The 22595-nt window shown below is 43.5% G+C and overlaps 1 protein-coding gene across 1 annotated transcript; it reads left to right on the top strand.

The window, feature by feature from the left end:
- Nucleotides 1–763: 763 nt before the first annotated feature.
- On the top strand, nucleotides 764–1483 carry LOC145800928 (uncharacterized). The gene has a single exon (XM_082890691.1). It carries the CDS (start codon nucleotides 764–766, stop codon nucleotides 1481–1483), a length of 720 nt encoding a protein of 239 aa, XP_082746817.1.
- The last annotated feature ends 21112 nt before the right edge of the window (nucleotides 1484–22595 follow it).

Genomic DNA, 22595 nt, shown 5'->3' with positions numbered 1-22595 from the left:
AAACGCGGGGGCAACCTACCAATGGACTATGACTGTAGTGTTCCATGACATGTTGCATTATAAAATGAAAGTATATGTGGATGATCTGGTGATCAAGTCTACTGAGGCAAACCGACACTTCTGCGACTTGAAAAAAGTTTTTCAGCGTTACCGCAAATTCTGCCTAAAGATAAACCCTCTCAAGTGTGCCTTCAAGGTTACCGCTGGCAAGTTTCTTGGCTTTCTTGTACACCAGCGGGGGATCGAAGTAGATGGGGATAACATCAAGTCAATCATGGAGATGCTACCACCATACTCTCAAAAGGCATTGAAGAAATTCCTAGGCAAAGTGTCATACCTCAGGAGGTAGATTCCAGTCCTTGCTAAGATAACCTTTTCCTTTGGGACACTGCTGAAAGGGGATCAAAAGTTTGAATGGTTGCAAGAACACCAACAGGCATTTGATATGGTGAAGAAAGCACTTACCTCTCTACTTACAATGATTGTCCCACAACCTAAAAAGCCTCTGCTATTGTACCTGACCTCTACACCTTGGTTTATTGGAGCTCTACTTGTCCAAGACATAGATGGCATTAAGAAGTCAGTCTATTACATCTGTCGCAAAGTTAATGGTGTTGAGTCGCGATATACCCCAATTGAGAGGCATTGTTCAACCTTAATCTTCATAGCGTAGAAGTTATGCCCTATTTTTTGGCACATCCGGGTTGTGACCTAGAGTGATCTAGTCCGCTACTTGTTGAGCAAGCCCGCTTTGACTGGAAGGATGACAAGATGGCTCTTGGCTCTAGCAGAATACGACATCACTTGTGTTACTCCTAAGGCAATTAAGAGCCAAGCACTTGCAGACTTACTGGCCCAATTCCCATCTAGTGAACATGAACCTGCAAAGGTACCCCTACCAGGTGAGGTCCATGTCTCAGCAATTACAGTTGAGACTTATTGGGACTTAAAATTTGATAGAGCTTCCGGAGCTGGGAAAGGTGGAGTTGGCATAACACTAACTAGTCAAACAAGAGAGAAATTGCATCTATCATATAAGCTTGACTTCGAATGCTCAAACAACGAGGCTGAATATGAGGCGTTGATACTGGGTCTAATTGCTGACCAGAAGAAGGGCCTCCGCAAGTTCAAAATTTGGGGCGACTCCAAGGTAGTTATCAAGCAAACAATGGGTGATTTCGCATTGAATGAGCCTCTGTTGGCCCCATATCGCACCGTAGTTCAAAGGTTGCTCACTCAGTTTGATGATATCCAAATCCAGCATACCCCTCGAATACACAACCGTTTCTCCGATGCCTTAGCTACACTAAGGGCAAAGATGGATATACTAGATGATTGTATAGCCATCGTCATCGAGAAAAGAACAACACCAGCAGTGCTAGCCAAAGAAGATACAGAGCAAGATGCTGAGGGATGGAAAACAGATATAATTCAGCAGTTGAAAACAGGCCAGAGAACAATCAGACCAGCTGAACTTGCATAATTTCTGTTCCTCAGAGGAGTGCTGTATTTTCGCGGTCCCAACAACCTACTGGCAAGGTGCGTCGACTGACGAGAAGCAACTTACAAACTTAAGCAGATCCATGCTAAGTCCTATGGAGATGGAGATATCAGTCTATATCGACGGATACAGAGGCAATAGTATTACTGGCCAGAGATGGAGAAGGAAAGTACTGAGTTGCAGAGGCAATGTGCAAAGTGTCAGTCCCATCCTAAGGAAGAGGAAGCCCATTTCTTAAGCAGTGAAGAATGGAGGTAGCCATTTATCGACTACCTTGGAAAGGGCACACTACCCGAGAACAAAGCCGAAGCAATCAGAGTTAAGAGGTGAGCCATCCGCTTCTTCCTTGACCAAGGCAAGCTGTATCGAAGAAGCTTCGAAGGGGAACCTTTCGCATGTTTATCAAAAGATGAGGCAAATGAGGTGCTGAGGAAATCCCACAAGATAGAGCATCAAGGAGGGCAGTGATTATATGGACATCTCATTCAACTTGGCTACTACTGGCTGACAATGGAAGAAGATGCTAAAAACTTTGTGAAGAGATGTCAATTCTGCCAGAAGTTTGGGAACTTGATACATGCACCTGCAGTTGAACTACATAATATCAAGACTCCTTATTCGTTTCATACTTGGGCATTCGACTTAGTGGGTCTTATAACGTAACAATCCAAAGGCTACAGATGGATGCTTGCAGCAACTGAAGTTAGTACTGTAAACGCGCCCGAACGTCCCGGGAAAAATCCCGTTTTATTCATTTGGGCTCACTACAGTTCGAACTCAAATGTCACGGTTCTTAATCTGATTTTGCAAAGTGCAATGCGAGATTGATAAATCACCAAAGAGTCTAAATCCGACAAATCGTTTTGAAAAACTAATTTTTAGAAAGAAATGTCAAACATGGACTACTTTGCCAAATACAGAGGTGCCACCTAAATATTATATTTTTGGGAAATTTAGGAAACCCTAACTCGTGCCTAAGGCCACGTGTCCGTCATCACCAAAGTTGCCTCGACTTGGGAACTTAGGTACGAGAAGGGAAGGTCATGCAATGAGCACCCCCGCTCGCCCGATCAAAGATTGGCCTTTACTAACATGATATCTTATTTTTGAAAACACATGTGCTCTTATTCCGGTTATTAACCTAGAATTACTATGTGACGCGCACAGCATACAAGCATAGACTGGGTCACCTAAGTTGGAACAAAACATTTCATGTTTGTTTTTGAAGGCGGTTTGCTACTCGCAAGTAGGCTAAAATGCGGATTTTGCCACCCTCAAGTGGGCTTAGAAAACATGGTGATTTGCCATTCTCAAGTAGGCTTAAAACTCGCAATCAATGAATTGTTCCAATTCAAGTAATCCAACCTTCACCCACAGGCATTCAGGCAGTTATATCACATAAGCAGTTAGCCTCATGGTAAGCATGCTATCATGGCAGTCACTCACACCCATGCAAAGATGCTAAAGCATAAACACTTACCGAGTACTCCGAGCCAAAACAAAAGCTATGTTAGAAATCAATGCATGATCCTAGCTATGTCAAGAATGCCTAATGCAACACATACAAAATGCAACTAAGATAGGCTCGACTATTCTAAAATGTCATGTGAAATGCAATTTGATACATGTATTCAAATAGGAATTGAAATACAATGCAGTTAGTATGATGAGCCAAGCCCGGTGCATGCAAGACAGATGAATGGATGCAAACATGCGAGCATAAGGATGCTAATTGAAACATGCCCTAAAACTAACCATTATAAGCTGGTAAATAAAAGGGAAAAAGAAATTGGAGTTGGAAAACATGCATCACACACACGCACACTTACTTACAACAGTTGTGCTCTCTCGACGGAGGGTTCGAATGAATAATACAGAACCAACTAGCTAATCTAATTAAACTAGTTATTACATAACAGAATGAATAACAAGCTACAGCTAATTATTACATAACTCTAACTAATTAACCAATTAACTAAGTTGACAATTGAATAAGCATGTAAACTATATGAAATAGACTGCCTCAACTCTGCCTTGGATGACGAAGGATGCATGCCCGGTCACCTTGTGCGAAAATCTATCGCGATGCCCCGATTTGCCTCTGTTTGTAGCTGGTCTCAAAACACTGCAAAAAGCTCCAGAAGGCTGAAACTCCATCATGGGAATCTGTAGGAGGGTTGCCGACCAGTTGTTGGCATTGGAGACCACCTGCTGACTACTTTCTGTGCTGAAAACCAGAAAAAGTGGTCGGCCGACCAGTTTCTGCTGCTGGTTTCTGGTTTGCTGCGCAAGAGAGAACAAAAAAGGGGCATGGCAAAGTATTTGCAACACATGTATGCACAACCACCCTCCCTCTCATTACATAAGCTCAAGGGCGTGTGGTTCTCGACCCTCGGGCCACCAATCATGCATCTCGATGCATGATGGCCGAGGAGCCAAATTGTACAACTCAATATGAAATGAATGCACACACGAACACATAAAGCCTAAAACGCCATCATGTGTAGTCAAGAGTGTCGCTGACCGAGAATTGAGGCACATTTCATCACTTCGAGTATGAAACGTCCCTCGTTTCCCGTGTTTGGACTAATTCCTATTCCAAACACAATGCAACAAATAACATGGCATGGCATACACAATGTGGCTCAAGCATACAAACATTCAATGCAATGAAACAAGCATATGAACACGATGCAAGGGACAAGAATAACAACATGCAACTAACATACTAGCATACACAATGCTATGAACTACATGGCATACACAATGCTCATGACAACTAATATACGCAATGCACATGGTAACTAGCATACGCTAGGCGATGGACATGGCATGCACCAATGCAATAATCAATCATGCAACAACATGGCATTCTCAATGCTATGAACCACATGGCATACTCAATGCACAATAGACTTAAACCAAAATGGATAGGCCTCAGCCATGTCCAAATCAGTGGCCATACATACTAAGATAGAAACTCAAAATGCTATACAAACATGCATGCATATTGGCCCAAGCTCAAGGCACAAAATACAACTCTCCAAAGGCATATGTTCCAGCATTGAAATGGCATGCAAAATGACTTAGAATCATGCAAACAACCCATGTAATGCATGTTGAAAGGCTCAAGCATCGAAGCTAGTGAAGTGTATTACACTAGAGGCACGCAAGACAATACTCAAATGGCCAAACCAGCCCTAAATAGACCTTATGTAGGTCAAAACAGTAGCCAAAATGGACTGAGATGATGGCTTGAAAGGCAAAAAAATGAGGCTCATGCAATGGCTCACAAACAAGGCATAAAGGTGCAACTCTCAAACGCATTGAAGGAGTGATAAACAAGAGAATATGGCAAAGATATAAGCTCTGAAATATCATTCCAAATGATGCTAAATCATGCAAATAGCCCAAGCAGCGCATGCTAGTGGCTTGGAAACTCAAGGCTAGTGAGCTAAAATGCACTATGGCTATACAAAGCATGGCATGCATGACCAAAACAACATAAATCAGACCTTAAGCATGCTAAAATATGAACAAAGTCTTCTCAGAGCTAAGCCAAAAGTATGCTAAAATGACATGTCGAAGCATGATGCATGTTAGGCTATTTCATGGAAATGCACTACAAGTGCATGGAGCATGCATGAGGCCTTCAAACCAACCCAAAACAGAGTTATGACCTGTCAAATGATAGCCAAAAACCCATTGAAATGGAGCCAATACTGTAGACGCGCCCTTGGGCTTTATGCTTCTACAATTCGGACTCAAATTGTCACGGTTCTTAATCTGATCTTGCAAAGTGCAATGTGTAATGCAAGACTGATAAATCACCAAAGAGTTCAAATCTGAAAAATCGTTTTGGAAAACTGATTTTTAAAAAGAAGTGTCAAACATGGACTGCTTTGCCAGATACAGAGTCGCCACCTAAATATTTTATTTTTGGAAAATTTAGGAAACCCTGACTCGTTGCCTAAGGTCACGTGTCCGTCATCACCAAAGTTGCCTCGGCTCGGGAACTTGGGTACCATTAGGGAAGGTCAGCTATCAGCACCCCCGCTTGCCCGATCAAAGATCGGCCTCTACTAACCATGATATCTAGTTTTGAAAACATTATGCATTCTTAATCCGTTAATTAGCTAATCTTATTATGTGATGCGCACAACACAAAAGTATAGACTAGATTGCCTAATTTGGAACAAAACATCGCATATCTGTTGTTTGGAAATGATTTGAGGTTTGCTACTCGCAAGTAGGCTAAAATTTGGATTTCAATGAATTACTCCAGTTCAAACAATCCAACCTTCATCCACAAGCATTCAGGCAGTGAATCAACTAAGCGGTTAGCCTCATGGCAAGCATGTTTTCATGTTAACATTCACACTCATGCGAGATGCTAAAACATAAACACTCACCTAGTACTCCAAGCCAAAACAAGGAACATGTTAGTAACCAAATGTATGATCCAAGTCCATGTTAAGATGGCTAATGCATCGCAGGCAAAATGCAGCTAGAATAGGCTCGGCTAATCTATGGATGGCATGTGAAATGAAACAGATAACATGTATTCAAGTTAGATTTGAAATACTATACAATTAGTATGATGTACCGAGCCCGGTGCATGCAATACGAATGAATGGATGCACGCATGCATAGCATAAGGATGCTAATTGAAATATGCCCTAAGACTAACCATTGTAAGCGGTTAAATAAAAGGGAGAAGGAAGTGGGAGTTGGAAGACATGTATCCCATAAACGCACGATTATTTCACAATTCGCCCTCTCTCGGAGGGACCAAAAGAATAATACAAATTTAACTAACTAACAAGCTAATTAAATAGTTACAAATCACTTAACTAGTTAAGCAAATTAACTAAGCTAATAAAGCGGTAAAACAGTCTCGGGAAGAGGGTACAATGCATGCGTGCTTGGCTCCGCTCGAAAATCCACCACCATGCACAAGCTGCCTCTGTTTTCACTGTTTTATGCCTCTGAAAATTGCACAAGTCCCAAGGATGCTTCAGCATCACTCCCTGATCACTGTGGAAGGTCACCGACCAAGAGGAATGGTCACCGGCCATGGTAAAATGGTCATCGACCATATATGATGCTCTCGGCCATCCATTATTGGTCGATCGGCACTGAAAATGGTCGGTCGGCCATATTTTCCTGCAGAACCCTGTTTTGACAGCAGCAGAGGACAGACAAGGCATATCAATGCATCTTGAAGCAAATGTTTGCACAATCAACCTCCCCATCATGTTATGAACTCAAGGGAGTCTGGTCCTCGACCCTCGGACCACCAATCACACATTTCAATGCATGATGGTCCAAGAGGCCAAAGTGTGCAATTTCAATGTCAAATGGAATGCACACAAAACACATAAAGGACCCAACCTCTATCATGCTTGATCAAGAGGCAAGACATGCATGATATGCACAATGTTATGCATCTTAAGCATGCAAGCTAAGTATGCAACATGAATATGCAAACAAGCAATGTGTACTAGGCACACAACCTAAGCAAACAAGCATGCGAGGCATGTAACAACAATGCTAATGACAAACATGCAACAACATGTGAAGGGGACTTAGCATGGAAACATGTAAAGCAACTTAACGAAGAAAATGCATGCCAAATGCAAAGTGATTCAAGCATGCAACAACAGGCGATAGGCCAAGCATGCGACAACACGCAAGGCGAACATGCAACAACATGCAAATGATGGACTTACACCAAGATGGATAGCTCTCTACTAGGTCCAAAACAGTGGCCAATATGCCAAGGAAATGAAGGCAAATGCACATACAAACATGCATGCAAACAGGGTCCAATACCTAAGCGTAAAGAGGCAACTTTTAAGCACACTTAAAAGGAACAAACATGGACAAATGGCATACATTGTAAGCTCTGAAATTATGTTAGAAAATGTGCCAAACCAACTAAACAAATCAAGTAAATCAACTAAGCGGTTAGCCTCATGGCAAGCATGTTTTCATGTTAACATTCACACTCATGCGAGATGCTAAAACATAAACACTCACCTAGTACTCCAAGCCAAAACAAGGAACATGTTAGTAACCAAATGTATGATCCAAGTCCATGTTAAGATGGCTAATGCATCGCAGGCAAAATGCAGCTAGAATAGGCTCGGCTAATCTATGGATGGCATGTGAAATGAAACAGATAACATGTATTCAAGTTAGATTTGAAATACTATACAATTAGTATGATGTACCGAGCCCGGTGCATGCAATACGAATGAATGGATGCACGCATGCATAGCATAAGGATGCTAATTGAAATATGCCCTAAGACTAACCATTGTAAGCGGTTAAATAAAAGGGAGAAGGAAGTGGGAGTTGGAAGACATGTATCCCATAAACGCACGATTATTTCACAATTCGCCCTCTCTCGGAGGGACCAAAAGAATAATACAAATTTAACTAACTAACAAGCTAATTAAATAGTTACAAATCACTTAACTAGTTAAGCAAATTAACTAAGCTAATAAAGCGGTAAAACAGTCTCGGGAAGAGGGTACAATGCATGCGTGCTTGGCTCCGCTCGAAAATCCACCACCATGCACAAGCTGCCTCTGTTTTCACTGTTTTATGCCTCTGAAAATTGCACAAGTCCCAAGGATGCTTCAGCATCACTCCCTGATCACTGTGGAAGGTCACCGACCAAGAGGAATGGTCACCGGCCATGGTAAAATGGTCATCGACCATATATGATGCTCTCGGCCATCCATTATTGGTCGATCGGCACTGAAAATGGTCGGTCGGCCATATTTTCCTGCAGAACCCTGTTTTGACAGCAGCAGAGGATAGACAAGGCATATCAATGCATCTTGAAGCAAATGTTTGCACAATCAACCTCCCCATCATGTTATGAACTCAAGGGAGTCTGGTCCTCGACCCTCGGACCACCAATCACACATTTCAATGCATGATGGTCCAAGAGGCCAAAGTGTGCAATTTCAATGTCAAATGGAATGCACACAAAACACATAAAGGACCCAACCTCTATCATGCTTGATCAAGAGGCAAGACATGCATGATATGCACAATGTTATGCATCTTAAGCATGCAAGCTAAGTATGCAACATGAATATGCAAACAAGCAATGTGTACTAGGCACACAACCTAAGCAAACAAGCATGCGAGGCATGTAACAACAATGCTAATGACAAACATGCAACAACATGTGAAGGGGACTTAGCATGGAAACATGTAAAGCAACTTAACGAAGAAAATGCATGCCAAATGCAAAGTGATTCAAGCATGCAACAACAGACGATAGGCCAAGCATGCGACAACACGCAAGGCGAACATGCAACAACATGCAAATGATGGACTTACACCAAGATGGATAGCTCTCTACTAGGTCCAAAACAGTGGCCAATATGCCAAGGAAATGAAGGCAAATGCACATACAAACATGCATGCAAACAGGGTCCAATACCTAAGCGTAAAGAGGCAACTTTTAAGCACACTTAAAAGGAACAAACATGGACAAATGGCATACATTGTAAGCTCTGAAATTATGTTAGAAAATGTGCCAAACCAACTAAACAAATCAAGTAAAGCATGCAACAAGGTCCAAGGCTCAAGGCTAGCCAAGGGGCTCAAGCCATGACCATACCAACCAACCCTCAAAGGGCCAAAGGGACTCAAAATAGTCCCAAGGTAGACCAAAACAAGGCCAAAGACACACTTAGATGACATCCCAAATGCTTACACATGATGGCATACACAATGGCACAAACATGGAGCATGAAACACAAACTCTTTAAGACATTAAAGAAGCATCAATTGTGAGTTAACAAGCATGCCATATGGACTGAAATAACATGGTAAATGACTCCAAGTCACTGAAATAATGCAAGTAAAGCATGCTAGAGGTTCCAATACTCAAAGCCTACAAGCTAGGTTACATGGTAGCTGTACAAAGCAAGCCATGGATGACCCAAACAACCAAAATCAGACCTTAAGCATACCAAAACATGCATAAAAGCTTCACAAAGCTAAGCCAAAATCATGCTAGAAAATCATGGTACATCATGATGCATGTTAAGGCAATTTCATGGCATTACAAGACAAGTATGCAAAGCATGCATGGTGTGTCTAAACCAACTTAAAACAGTACTATATCATGGAAAAACAAGCACAAATACCAGCTGAAATGAAGCTAAAGCAAGCTAGGCATACAAGCTACAACACAAGCCATTTGTGCAAGCATCAAAGGCAACATGGAGAGGGGATGACCCTCTCCTATTTAAGACCTCAAAACCACCTCTCCACCACTAAAAATCCTCTAGATTTCAGTGGTAGAGAGGTCATGCAAAGCTCAAAATAATGGCCAAAAGGTATGGCCTTAAACAAGGCCTAACAAGGCCTTGGAGGGGGGAGACAACCCCAAACCTCAAAGTGACCTTAAACAAAGTTTAAAAGCAAGTAAAAATAGAAATTTTATCAGTTATAGTCTAATCTTAAAACAAAAAGCAAGATAGGCTAAGAGCTTGTGCAAAAATGGGGAATATAAAGTAAAAGTGCTCACCGTTGAAGAACACTTCCAAGAGCACAAAACCAGCACCTCTCTCTGATCAAAATCACCTCAAAAACTTCAAAAACAACCTCTTGAGACCTCCGTACCTCAAGGATGGTGTACCAATAGGTGCCTTAGTGCAAAAATATGAACAAAACACACTTTTGATCACCAAAACACACACAATATATAGAGATATATATGAACTCTAACCCTAAATTCCAGAACCTCTGAGAAGGGAAGAGGGCCTCCCCTTTTATAGAAATTCAATTTCTAAGGCTTCCAAGAAAAGTCAAACATGACTGGTGAGGTGTGTGGATGCCAGCTATCACAGCTGGCATAAAATATCTGCCAAAAGCAGATGAATAGTGGTCGGCCAGCCAAAAATGACAAATTGACCAAAACAATTGTCGACCGACCATAAAGAGTGCCGACCGGCCATCACCAATGGCCGGTAGCAACAAAACAGGGTCGGTGGCCTCAAGCCATGGCTGGTGAGGTGTGGGGATGACCAACAAGCCATTCCCTGCCCTCAGAAGCAAAACAACAAGTGTTTGGTGCAAAACCAAACACAAAACAAGCAAGTCGAGAGATCTTAAGGCAAGACGCGTAGCCGAGACCTCCGAGAACTCAAAACGAACACGAACATGAGCATGGATGATCACCGAGTGTTCAAACGGTGACATCCAAGTCTTGAGGACGGTCAAAAATAGGGTGTCTACAAATACATGCTAGAAAGACATGCTACTTTGATGAGCCACAAATGGGATTACATTACACATACAAGAAGCATGCAAAAGGTGACCAAACTAGCCATGGACAGAGTCAAGGCAGGCCCTAGAAGTCACAAAAAAGTGCCTGAACTAAGCCTCAAAATGGTAGAAACACATGCTCCTTTGATAGGCCAATAATGCAAACAAACAAAACAAGAAGAGAGGGGATCACCCCCCTCTGATTTGAGGCCTCAAAACCACATGCCTACCCCTGAAAATTCACTGGATTTCAGTGGTTAAAAGGCCAAACAAAGACTAATTCAAAGGCCTCAAGGCATGGCACAAAACAAGGCCAAACAAGGCACAAAAGGGGGTAGAACACCCCCAATACCCAAGGAGCCTCAAACAAACATGTTAAATACTCAAAAATAAAGCTTTTTGTAGTTTAAAGTTAAGCCAAGAGAAGCATGAAAATATAGCTAAGAGAGTGATCAAAATAGAGCTAAAATGGGGAAAAAGAAGGTTACCCTTGAAGCACTGCAATACCAGCAAATTTTCTAAGCCAAAACCAACTCTTGAGCTCCCTCAAGACCCTCCAGCAACTCAGCAACAAGGTAAGAGTGTTTGGCTATGAAGTTGTGTGTACAAGTGTGAAGCAAAGTACCAATATAGAGAGAGAAAGAAAGGGATATATAGAGAGAGTGTAAGCCTATGCTCTCAGACCAAAAATCAGCCTGGAGAAGGGAAGGGAAACCTCTCTCTTATAGAAAAACATAAGCTAAAGCTTCTTGGAGAAGCTTAGAGCTTGGATAAATCCCTCCATACACGTGTATGGAGAATACAGTCTGTGCCCTCTAGCTGGCATAACTGGCATCCACAACACCTATAGAATATGTAGGAAGGCCGCCGGCCGGCCGACCACTTTACATGAGAAAGTGGTCGGCTAGCCACTTTTTCTGGTCGGCCAGCTACTTTTTCTGGTTTTTTAGGACAAAAAGTGGTCTCCCGGAAAGAAAAGTGGTCGGCTAATGGCTGGAAAGGACAAAAAGTGATCTTCCAGTGTCCAAATTGAATCCCCAAAAGTTATCTTTCCAATGGCACTAGCCTTGCATCAAAATTCCAACAGTGCAAAAAGTTATACCTGTTTTGGTGAAGCCGCGCAGTTTCGGTCCAACCGGATTGATACCTTACTTCAACCAACCATATCTCCCCCATCCGGACTTGGCTTTAGGAGATTCTTGTGTGCAAAATGAAGCCCTGGAAGTAAGCTTTCCAACGGTAGTGGTCTCATAGCTAAAATCCAAGTGTATAGACAGATAGGTGTGATTTAGCGAGGACCGCTCAGCTCTCTTTCTTAGCGATTCACACCCACCTTCTTCTTCAACTTGGTTTCTTCCCTCTTCTCCAATTTTCCTCAACTCCAAACCCCTAAACAAGGTGTTTTGAAATATTTTTCAAAGATTTCGACTCTCTTTCATTCATTTCCACTTCGTCCTTGCTTGGTTTACTGAAAAGTGAAACATTTAACGAAATGCGAGCGTCGGAACATCGTAGAAACTTTATTTTCAAAACATTTTGAAAGAGAGGGTTTTAAGGTCTAAAATCTTTTGATCAAGATTATTTTGGTCCAAAAGTGGTATGAAGTTGAGATTTGACTCTCTCCTTGCCGAAGAAACTGAACCTTTGCCCTACACACCTTTCTCCACCAAGTAAACCATTAGTAGTGCCCAAGTCTTAAGGGCGGTCAAAAATGAGGTGTCTACAAGTACCAAGTAGGTAGAGGCTATACTGATGAAGAAAGCAGGTAGGGCAAGAGTGACCAACTTCATAAAAAAAAAACATAATCTGTAGGTTTGGCATACCCAAGGTGATATTATCTGACAATGAAACTCCCTTTGTAAATCGCCATATGGGAAGCTTACTGGACGCCTACCAAATCAAGCATTACAAGTCTAGTCCATACTACCCCCAAGGGAACGGACAAGCTGAGGTGACCAACAAAACCCTTATCCGAATACTAAGTAAAATGATGGATGAAGCAGTGGACACATGGTTTGAACAGCTCCTCATAGCACTCTAGGCGTATAGAACGTTAAAGAAAAAGCCAACTCAGGCAACCCCATTTTCCCTAGTATATGGATCCAAAGCTACGTTACCAGTTGAGTTGGCAGTACCTTCAGCAATAATGGTTATATCAACATACTTAGTTCCAGACAGCAGGAAGAATGACATAGAGGCAGCTGAAGAAAGTAGAGATTGGGCCTCACGGGCAATGAAAAAATACCATCAATCCATAGCTCACGCTTATAATCAATCTGTTCAACACAGGAAATTCAATGAGGGGGACTTGGTATGAAAAACAGTGGACACAATCGTGCGGGGGCAACCAATCCCGAAGTTCTCAACCAGATAGGAAGGCCCCTACAAAGTTGTCGAGGCAAGCAGCAACGAGTAGTATAAGTTGACAAGAGTAGATGACGGGTTCAGAATTGGCTCTATCAACGCCAAGTATGTCAAAGAATATTTTTCTTAATTTCTGTTGTCCAAGAAAAAGAGTTGTAAGTTTCTTTGTTAATACTTCCAAAACAAAGTGTAAAGAAAGTGTCATATGCTTAGTAAACCCGTTACTCTCATATACACTTAGTGTGAGAAATATTTTCCATACTTAGTGAGATTTTATCCTTGAGAAAGCTTAGTCATGATGAAGTTTTGTTCACTGTAAGAGTTTTGATTATCTTTAGAAATTGTAAAAAAGTAATATAAGGAGGGCGAAGAAATGAAATTCAAAGTATTACAAAACAACCACACTTTTTATTAAAGTTAAACTTCCAGAACATAATTACAATGTTTGAAAAGAAGTTGTGACAGAGAAGAAGAAAAGTAGAGACGCCGCAAGCGTAATAAAACAACAAAATAAAGAAAAGAAAATAGAGGAAATCATAACAAGGTCACAAGCACATCAAATCAAACCCTTCAAAAGGGAGTCCATCAGGGTCACATCTCCAGGCAGCTGGGCAACCAACGCAGAATCTTTCTCTTTGAACCAAGCCAGGTTCTGCCGATGCTACTTCAAGGCACCTTCACACTCCTTCACAGTCTTCTCCAAGGGCACAATTATTGCTACATTGTCTGTGTGCTTGAGGAAACCATCAACTGCCCGAAGCCTATCCCTCATCCACGATAGGTCCAAACTGTTCCTCTCAAAGCCGCTCAAGTTGGCCTCAGCACTTTCCACGAACTTGCTGGGGGTTGTCAGGATCTGCTTGGTAGCAAGGTCACGAATGAAGCTGGCAAGTGACTCTAGCATCGCTGTCTGCACCGTAGATCCAGGAACACTAAAGGCAGTAAAGATACCTAGATGCAGCGCCTGGATACAAGCAAGAATGGGAGCAGCTACCCAATAACTTAGAAATGAGACTTTCTTTGAGGATTGAGGGGACTCTCTCACACCGCCGCCGATTTCAATCACTAGATGGAGACTGGTAGAGCGACCAGAGGTCTGAGGGCGGCGCACTTCCCCTGAAGATAATTGCCCAGCAGCATTAGGGTGGGTAGATGCTAGCTGGCGACCAGGTGAACTGGTTTCACGAGAAAAGCCAAAGCTACCTGCACCATCACGTCGCTTTGAAAAGAGGTCATCCATCTGGTAGTCTCCAATATTCAGATCTGGTACAACAGTGGTATCCATCCTAGTATAAAAATCTTGGGACACCCCAAGGTCAGCTGGCACTTCTGGAAAGTGAGTGGGGTATAAGTCAACCAACTGTTCAGAGGTTACTAAAACAACTGGGTTAGAGGTCCTATCGACAATAGTAACAGTGTGGGAAACTAAAGTGACAGCTACCTCTGCAAGTCGGTCAAAATTTAGAGGGGCCACAGCAGGAACATTGGAAACAACCACTACACTTGTACTCTTCTCAGCCACTTGGACATTTGGAAGTGGGGTCTGTTGAACCAATGGAGACTCGATGGACTGGGAGAACATCAGATGCAGCTCCAAAAGGAGGTGGTGCAACTTCCAGCGGCTCTCACACGCCGCGATCTTCCCTTGGGGTCTCAGGGACAAAATCATCTCCGCTGACAGAGGAACGGTTGGAGTGCACAGAATCAACGGGGTTTGGAGGCATTGAACCCTTAGCAAGTACATTACCCGCTGCAACTTCCACAACAGGGAGAACTTGTTCATTGTCTGCAGCCTTTATAATTGGCTCAGCCTCGGTAACTGGCTCAACCCCAGTAGTTGGTTCGACTTTAAGACTTGGTTCCTCTTCAATATTTGGAAGTATCGTCCTGCGGGTCCTAAATCTTGTGACCCTTGTAGCAATGGGAAGGTTGTCGTCGTCGTTTGAATTTGAGGAAATTCCAATGGCAGTAGAAGAACCTCTGGGGCTCGAAGATGGCATGGTCAATGGGCCCTAAAAAGGAAAAAAGATTATGTGATTACTAAAGTAAATATAAGAAGCCCAAGAAAGTAATGCAAAATATTTTCTAAGTATGGATACCTTTCGGAGTCTCTTCTTACTTGGTGAGGCATGTGCCTCAGCAACTGATGTCGTTGCTACTTGAGTTGTCTTCAATCTGGAGCGAGTCATGCGTACTGTTGTGTCAACTTGAGAGGGAACAATTTGCAAGGGTTGAATAGACTTTTCCCTAGACGGGTGAGGCTCTTCCACGGCAGGAAGGGATAGAAGCTTAAAGCGACAGAATATACTGGTTTGTTTTTCTCGACCAAAGGGTAGACGAAGGGATAAGTCCGGCTGCAGGATAGGTTTTATCGCAGGGACAACGGGAGCACTATTGCAAAAATTAAAGAAAGAATTGAGGTTGCGATGCTAGAACAGCCTATTATTAGGAGTAAAAGCGCTTTCTCTCCCAAGTGAGTGAAGCTCCATGAAGCCTAAGCTCTCCACAAGTAAAGCGGCATAATCACGGCAAACCGCTGAAAGCTCTAGTGGAAATCAGTTTGAAGTGGAGGGGTATGTAGGACACCGTGATCCATTTCGAACTGCCTAAGGACCCTGTCCGGTCGATAAACGATGCTAGACACGCCTTCTTCGTTCCACATAGGTAGAAATCTTGGGCGTATCATAGCAGCAATAAAAAGGGAGTTAACCTGGACACTGTCGAGGGAGAAATCAACATGACGAGCCTTAAAAAAATAAAATGGGACCATAGAAATGCTTGGAAGAAGCTGAATGAAAGGGCGAAACGCACATTCTCTATGCGGTCGATGTAATCCGCAAAGGGTCTATTGGTGCCAAGACCAGACCACCGAGAGATGTGAGAGAAGGATTGGCGCACTTGCCTAGTGATAGGTCGACCCTCTGCATCAAAGACTTCATCGGTGAAAAATGGCTCATGCTCTTTAGGGATAGGGCCCATAATATGGAATCTTTCATAGAAAAAGCAGTCAAGAACTGAGTATGTACGAAGCTCCACACATCATAGCGGCCCATGGATAGCTCCATGTCTGAATGGAAGAGGTCGATGTAGAAGTAGAAGTTCCCTAGGAAGAGGGGGGCCAGAGGAATCTGACTATCACTGTAGAGCTTAACAGCCAAAGGAAACACCAGGGGATTGATGCTCTCGGCAGGGTTGCTAGAGAGAACAAAAAAAGAGATGAAATAACTGACAAAGGTAGCCAGGTACAAGTTGCCGCGGTAGCCTGGCCCAACTACGGAGCCGCGACTCTCTTCTGTGATGTCACCTACAATTGGTTGCAGGTCCTTGAAGAAATGCTTCAGCGAAGAAAGATATGTGGTTTTGTTCCTCTTAAGTCTCTCCTGGTGCAGTTCCTCAGTCCTAAGGTCATACTAGGAGCCATACTTCCGTGCTTCTCGAAAGGCACTTTGGAGGGCAGTGACAACAACCTGTTCTGCAGAAGTCAGGGACACTAGATCGAAGAGGTGATCTCCACAGGTGCTCAAGTGCAAAAAGACGACGACATCTTCCAAGGTTGGGGTTATCTCCCCCCATGCCAAGGCAAAAGTGTGAGTGTCGCGGCTCCAGCGGGATTTAACCATATCAGTGTTGGTCTGTACCTTGCGCACTGATAACTCCTTCGAAATCAAAATGGCATTGAAAGACAAACATCTCACAAATGTTGCTCGAAGCCACCATTTGCAATGATTTCATCAACCCATAAAGACCAATCCATTGGGGGGCCCAAGTGAGTGCGATAGTAAATGTATGAATGCGGAAAGTCGCCATGCTCTACTCGAAACCGCAGCACAGAGACTGGGTTCACCATGTCAGCATCATCCAAAGTAGCTTTCCCAAAAGGGAGCAGAGGCTTCTCCAGAGAAAGTGCATCAGGAATGTAGGAGTCAACTGCCTTCCAGAAAGGGTCAGCCAGTCCTCCAAAGTATGGGGCCCTCTCCTACTTAGTAGGGGGTGGGGTAGCCCTGTCAGGTAGAAACCTTGTGTTGGCCATAAGGAAGAATAAAGAAAGGTAAAGAAGACTTTGGAAAGTGGGGAGAAGGGAGAGAAGGAGACCAGAAGACAAAAAATGTGTTTAGGCAAAAGTGGGGGACCAGTGGACCCAAGGGCACTATTTATAAAGGAAGCAGCAAAAGGGCGCCGACACGCCTCCCTAGGCCCATTATGACTTGTCAGTCAAGGGAGGCACCTTTTCAGGGCCGACGCAACTTTTGACCCAACCGATGCAACCCTTGGGTTACTTGCTAACATCATACACGTGTGGGAAACCAAGAGCGTGTCCCCCATGCGCGCAGGGAGAAAATGTAGAGGGTCAGAAATTAAGCCCAAAATTAAGTATGGGCTTAAGTATTGAGGTCGCTCCAAAGAGGCGACCAGGAATGAAAAAGGAGCATGGGCCAAAGCCCAAGGGAAGTGGGCCAACAGTGGACCGAAGCAGGTTTGACCCGCTAAGAGTCCAAGTAGACTCCACGAAGGAAAATGCCTAAGTCAAGTTGCAGAGGCAACACCTGTAGCGGTGAAGTTGCGGAGGGAACATGTGCATCGGGAAAGTTGCTGAGGCACTTTACCTTGGCGCCACCATTCTTAATATCTTCGGTTTTGCCGCCATCTGAAGTTGCTAAGGGAAAGAGAAAGCCGACGCAACTAAATTGCTGAGGCAACACTTGTGATGGCCAAGTTGCGGAGGCACTTCGTTCCAGCGCTGCTATTTCAAGTAATGCCGGTTCCGCCGCCATTCTAAATAATGTCGGTACTGTAGACACCCCATTTTTGACCGACCTTAAGACTCAGACGTCACTGATTGAACGCTCGGTGATATTGCATATTGCGCTCGTTCAGAAGTTTCAGAGTCCCGGCTGCAAGCCTTGCCTCCGAACTTCCGGACTCTTTCGTGCCTTGTCTCGGTTTGTGAACCAGGCTCTGTTTTCTCTTCCCGAAGGGAGAGAGAGGTCTCGTAGATCATCTCTCAGTGGCCGTAGGCTACGTTTCGTGGTCGTAGGCCATTTTTTCCATTTTGGAGCCCGGTTTTCGATTTTTCGAAGCCGACGGCCGTGTGCCTCGGTTCGGGACCACCTAACCACCTCCGTTTGCTCCGATTTTTGGTATACACCTTATTTCCTCCCTTTTGAGGAACACTGTGGCCTGAGAGACCAACTTCGTGGTCAAACACCGCCTCCGGTGCTTAACAGCCCATTTTCGGGGTCCCGGGCCGCGCGTTTCGGTCCCCCGAACCTTCGTTTTGCATCCGTTTTGGTTCCTTTTTGGTGGAGGCCTTATTTTAATAGTTAGGAAGCTTGTAGGAGGGTGGGAGGCCAACAATTTTTTTGAAAAGCCAGCTTTATTTCTTCATCGCTCTCCGTCGCTCGTTTTCCTTACTAAAAAGCCAATGTTGGCCACTCCGGGACCACTTTCTTGAACCCTAAACCCCATATTTGTGTTGTACACACCTGGGAGGCCACCAATATTTGGTGGCCGACCAGTAATTGTGCCTGACCCTTTTGAACCCCTCTAAAAAATGGTCTTTTCTCTCTCCTGGTTCACTTTTTCTGGGTTTTGACTACATGGTTGTATTGTGCACACATGGGAGGCCACCTTTTTGAGGTGGCCGACCAGCAGTTGTCATTGACCCTTTTGACCCTTGGTCGGCTGGCCATGGGAGGTGGCCGGCCGGCCACCTGAACCTTCTGAACCTGGTTGGCCTGAACCCCATCTCCAAGTGTGTTCCAGCTGTATATTTTGTTTCCCCCTAGATTTTGTATCCGGGGGAGCTGCCTTTGGGGGGGAAATTTGAATTTGATTTTCCCTCCCCCTTTCCTTGCCTCTCTCCCTCTATAAGACCAGCAACTCTCCACCATTTCTAAGGGTTGACAAAAACCAATTGGAGCCTTGCATACATACATCCTCCATCTCTCTCATTCAACCATCAAATACCTTTGTTCTTGGACCATTTCTACACCACCTCATAGCACCACACCTCCATACTCCATTCCAGCAACTTGGAGGTTATTTCCAGAGGTTAGGAGCACCATTTCTTCAACCAAAAGCTACTGGTTCATTGGTCTTCAAGGGTGAGTCCTCTTTCTCCCTTTTCTAGTCTTTTCTTGCTCTATATCTAAGCCTTGCTTGCAAGAATTTTGGGGCTCCGAACCTAACTAGAAATAGTCTTTTTCTGAGCTCATCTTCATGTTTGATCAAGGGTTTTTCTTTGTTTGAAGCCACCTGCTGCCCCTTTCCCTTTATCCATCTTTTATGGCTATTTCTTGCATGATATGTTAGCCCTATTTTTAAGCATTTCTGGGCCTCGAGCCAAACTGTAAAATAACTTTTTTTGAGCCTCTCTTCAACATTGTTGAAGGGCTCTCCTCTGTTTGAGGTCTCCTACTATCACTTGCCTCTTTAACTCTCTTTTAGGCCAATTTTTGCATAATATTTTAGGCTTATTTGTGAGATGTTTTGGACTTTTTCATAAACTGTGAAATATCTTGTTTTGATCCTCTCTTAAACTTTGTTGAAGGGCTCTCCTCTGTTTGAGAACATCAGCTACCACTTGTCTCTTTACCCCTCTTTTAGGTATTTTCTTACATGATAGTTTGGCCTTATTTGTGATTATTTTTGTGGCTTGATATAAACTGTAAAGTGCCTTGTTTTGAGCCCCTCTTCAACTTTGTTGAGGTCTCTTTGCCATTTGAGGCCAGCTGCTGTCCCTTTGTGTTCAATCTCTCTTTTAGGGCCATTTTTGCATTATAGATTAGCCCTATTTTTGTTCATTTTTGAGACTTGTTATAAACTGGAAATATGCATGTTTTGGGACTGTATTGCATCTGTCTTCATGCTTCATGATCAAATAATGCATGCTTTGTATAGCTGTAAGTCATTCCATGTGCCTAGTTTCAAATTTCGGGGTTCATTCCATGCATCGGGTGCCATGTTTCCATGTTTCGGGGCTGTTTTGTATCATATTTCAGTGCTGAAATTTGCATGTTTGCATATCATGTTCCATGCCTTGCCATGCTTTGGATAGAGTGGCATTTGATGCCTTAGGCTTGGTTCTCAGTTTACGTGCATGTGTGCACGCATTTCGAGTGTCTCATTTTCATCTCATGGCCACTAATGTGAGTGTGGCTGAGGTCCACTCATGTTTGTGTAAGTCCATTGTGCATTGTGTATGCCACTTCGATTCATAGCATTGCGTATGCTAGGTTGTATGTTAGAGCATTGTGTATGCCATGTTACCTCGTGCATTGTGTATGCCATCTCATAGCATTGTGTATGCTAGGTTGTATATTAGTTGCATTCATGCATGTCATGCATATTGCATTGTGCTTGGGATAAGAGTTAGCCCGAGCACGGGAAATGAGGGACGTTTCGTACTTCGAGTGACGGAACGTGTCTCAATTCCCAGTTACCGACACTCCGGATTATCCTTGACGGAGTTTAGGTCTTGTTGTGTTTATATGTGCATTCATTTCATATTGAGTCGTGCAATTCGACTCATCGGCCATCATGCATCGATATGCGTGATTGGTGGCACGAGGATCGAGGACTACACTCCCTAAAGAGTAGTCATGCATACATATGTGAAAATACTTTGCCATGCCCCTTTGTTGCTCTCTGTTGCAGCAAATCAGAAATCAGCAGCCTTCCGGAGCTTGGCACGCATTCCAAGAACAATTGCAAACAGAGGCAAATCGGGGCATCACAAGGGATTTTCCAACAAAGGCAATCGGAGAATGCATCATTCACCATCCGGAGCAGATTTGAGGCAGTCCCTGGCTTGCATGCCAATTTATTGCTTTTTTATTTTAATTTGTTAATTAATTAGGATTCTATACATATTTGGACTGTATTATTTATTCATTTGGGACTGTATTATTTATTCGGACCCTCTGCGCGAGGGCACAACTGTAATAAGTGTGCGTGTGTGTGATGTATGTCTTCCAACCCCACGCCTTTCTCCGTTTTATTTACCCGCTTATGATGGTTAGATTAGGGCATGTTTCAATTAGCATACAGTATGATAGCTTGTTTGCATTCATTCATCTGTTTTGCATGCACCGGGCTCGGCGCATCATACTAACTGCATTGTATTTTCAATTCCAAGATGAATGCATGTTAGTTGCAGCATTTCATATGTCATGTCTAGAATAGCCAAGCCTGCTATAGTTGCACTTTTGCATGTGTTGCATTAGGCATTTCTGTATAATTAGGATCATGCATAGATTTCTAATTAGCTTCTGTTTTGGCTTGGAGTACTCGGTAAGTTTATGCTTTAGCATCCTTGCATGCGTGTGAGTGACTGCCATGAATAGCATGCTTACCATGAGGCTATATGCTTATGTGATATAGCTGCCTGAATGCCTGTGGGTGAAGGTTGGGTTATTTGGATTGGAACAATTCATCAATTGTGAGTTTTAAGCCCACTAGATAGTGGCAAAACCATGTTTTCTAAGCCCACCCGAGGGTGGAAAATCCACGTCTTAGCTTACTTGCGGGTAGCACCATCAAACCACTTTCAAAAATAAATATGAAATGTTTTGTTTCAATTCAGACGATCCAGTCTATACTTGTATGCTGTGCGCATCACATAGTAAATCTAGGCTAATAATCGGAATAAGAACGCATAATGTTTTCAAAAATAGATATCATGGTTAGTAGAGGCCGATCTTTGATCGGGCGAGCGGGGGTGCTCACGAAGTGACCTTCCCCAATCGTACCCAAGTTCCCGAGCCGAGGCAACTTTGGCGATGACAGACACGTGGCCTTAGGCAAACGAGTCAAGGTTTCCTAAATTTCCCCAAAATAAAACATTTAAGTGGCGACTCTGTATCTGGCAAAACTGTCCATGTTTGGCACTTCTTTTAAAATCTGTTTTCTCAAAACGATTTGCCGGATTTAGACTTTTTGGTTCAGATTGAGAACCATGACAATTTGTGAGTCCGAACTGTAGTGAGCCCAATACGAACGGAACGGGGAGCCATCCCTCCCGGGGCGTTCGGGGACGTCTATAGGTACCACAACCATCTAGAGTTGCTGAGGAAAGGAGCAAATCGAAGCAACTAAGTTGCAGAGGTAGTACTTGTAACGCCTAAGTTGTGGAGGCATTCTTTCGGTGCCGCCATCTCTAATATCTTTGGTCTTGCCGTCTAAACTCGCCACAGGAAATGGTTATCGCAGCAACTACGATCGCAGCAACTAAGTTGCAGAAAGAATATCCTGCCAAGGTGATAGCAGCCTTTAAGAGAGGTCTCCCTCTACAAGTAAAGGCTAATGCTTGGCACTGATAGCAAGCCCCAAGACTTACTAGTTGGAGTTGATAGTAGGCCCAGAGATACCAGTTTACTGCAGTAATCCCGCGAAGATGGGAGCAGGGTAGCTCGAATATAAGGGACTCCTT

Source organism: Camellia sinensis, chromosome 10 (genome assembly GCF_055761805.1).
Source record: "Camellia sinensis isolate YWXY chromosome 10, ASM5576180v1, whole genome shotgun sequence".
NCBI classification, from domain to species: Eukaryota; Viridiplantae; Streptophyta; class Magnoliopsida; order Ericales; family Theaceae; genus Camellia; species Camellia sinensis.
Note: the sequence above shows the minus strand (reverse complement) of the source record. Positions and strands in the feature narration are given on the sequence as shown.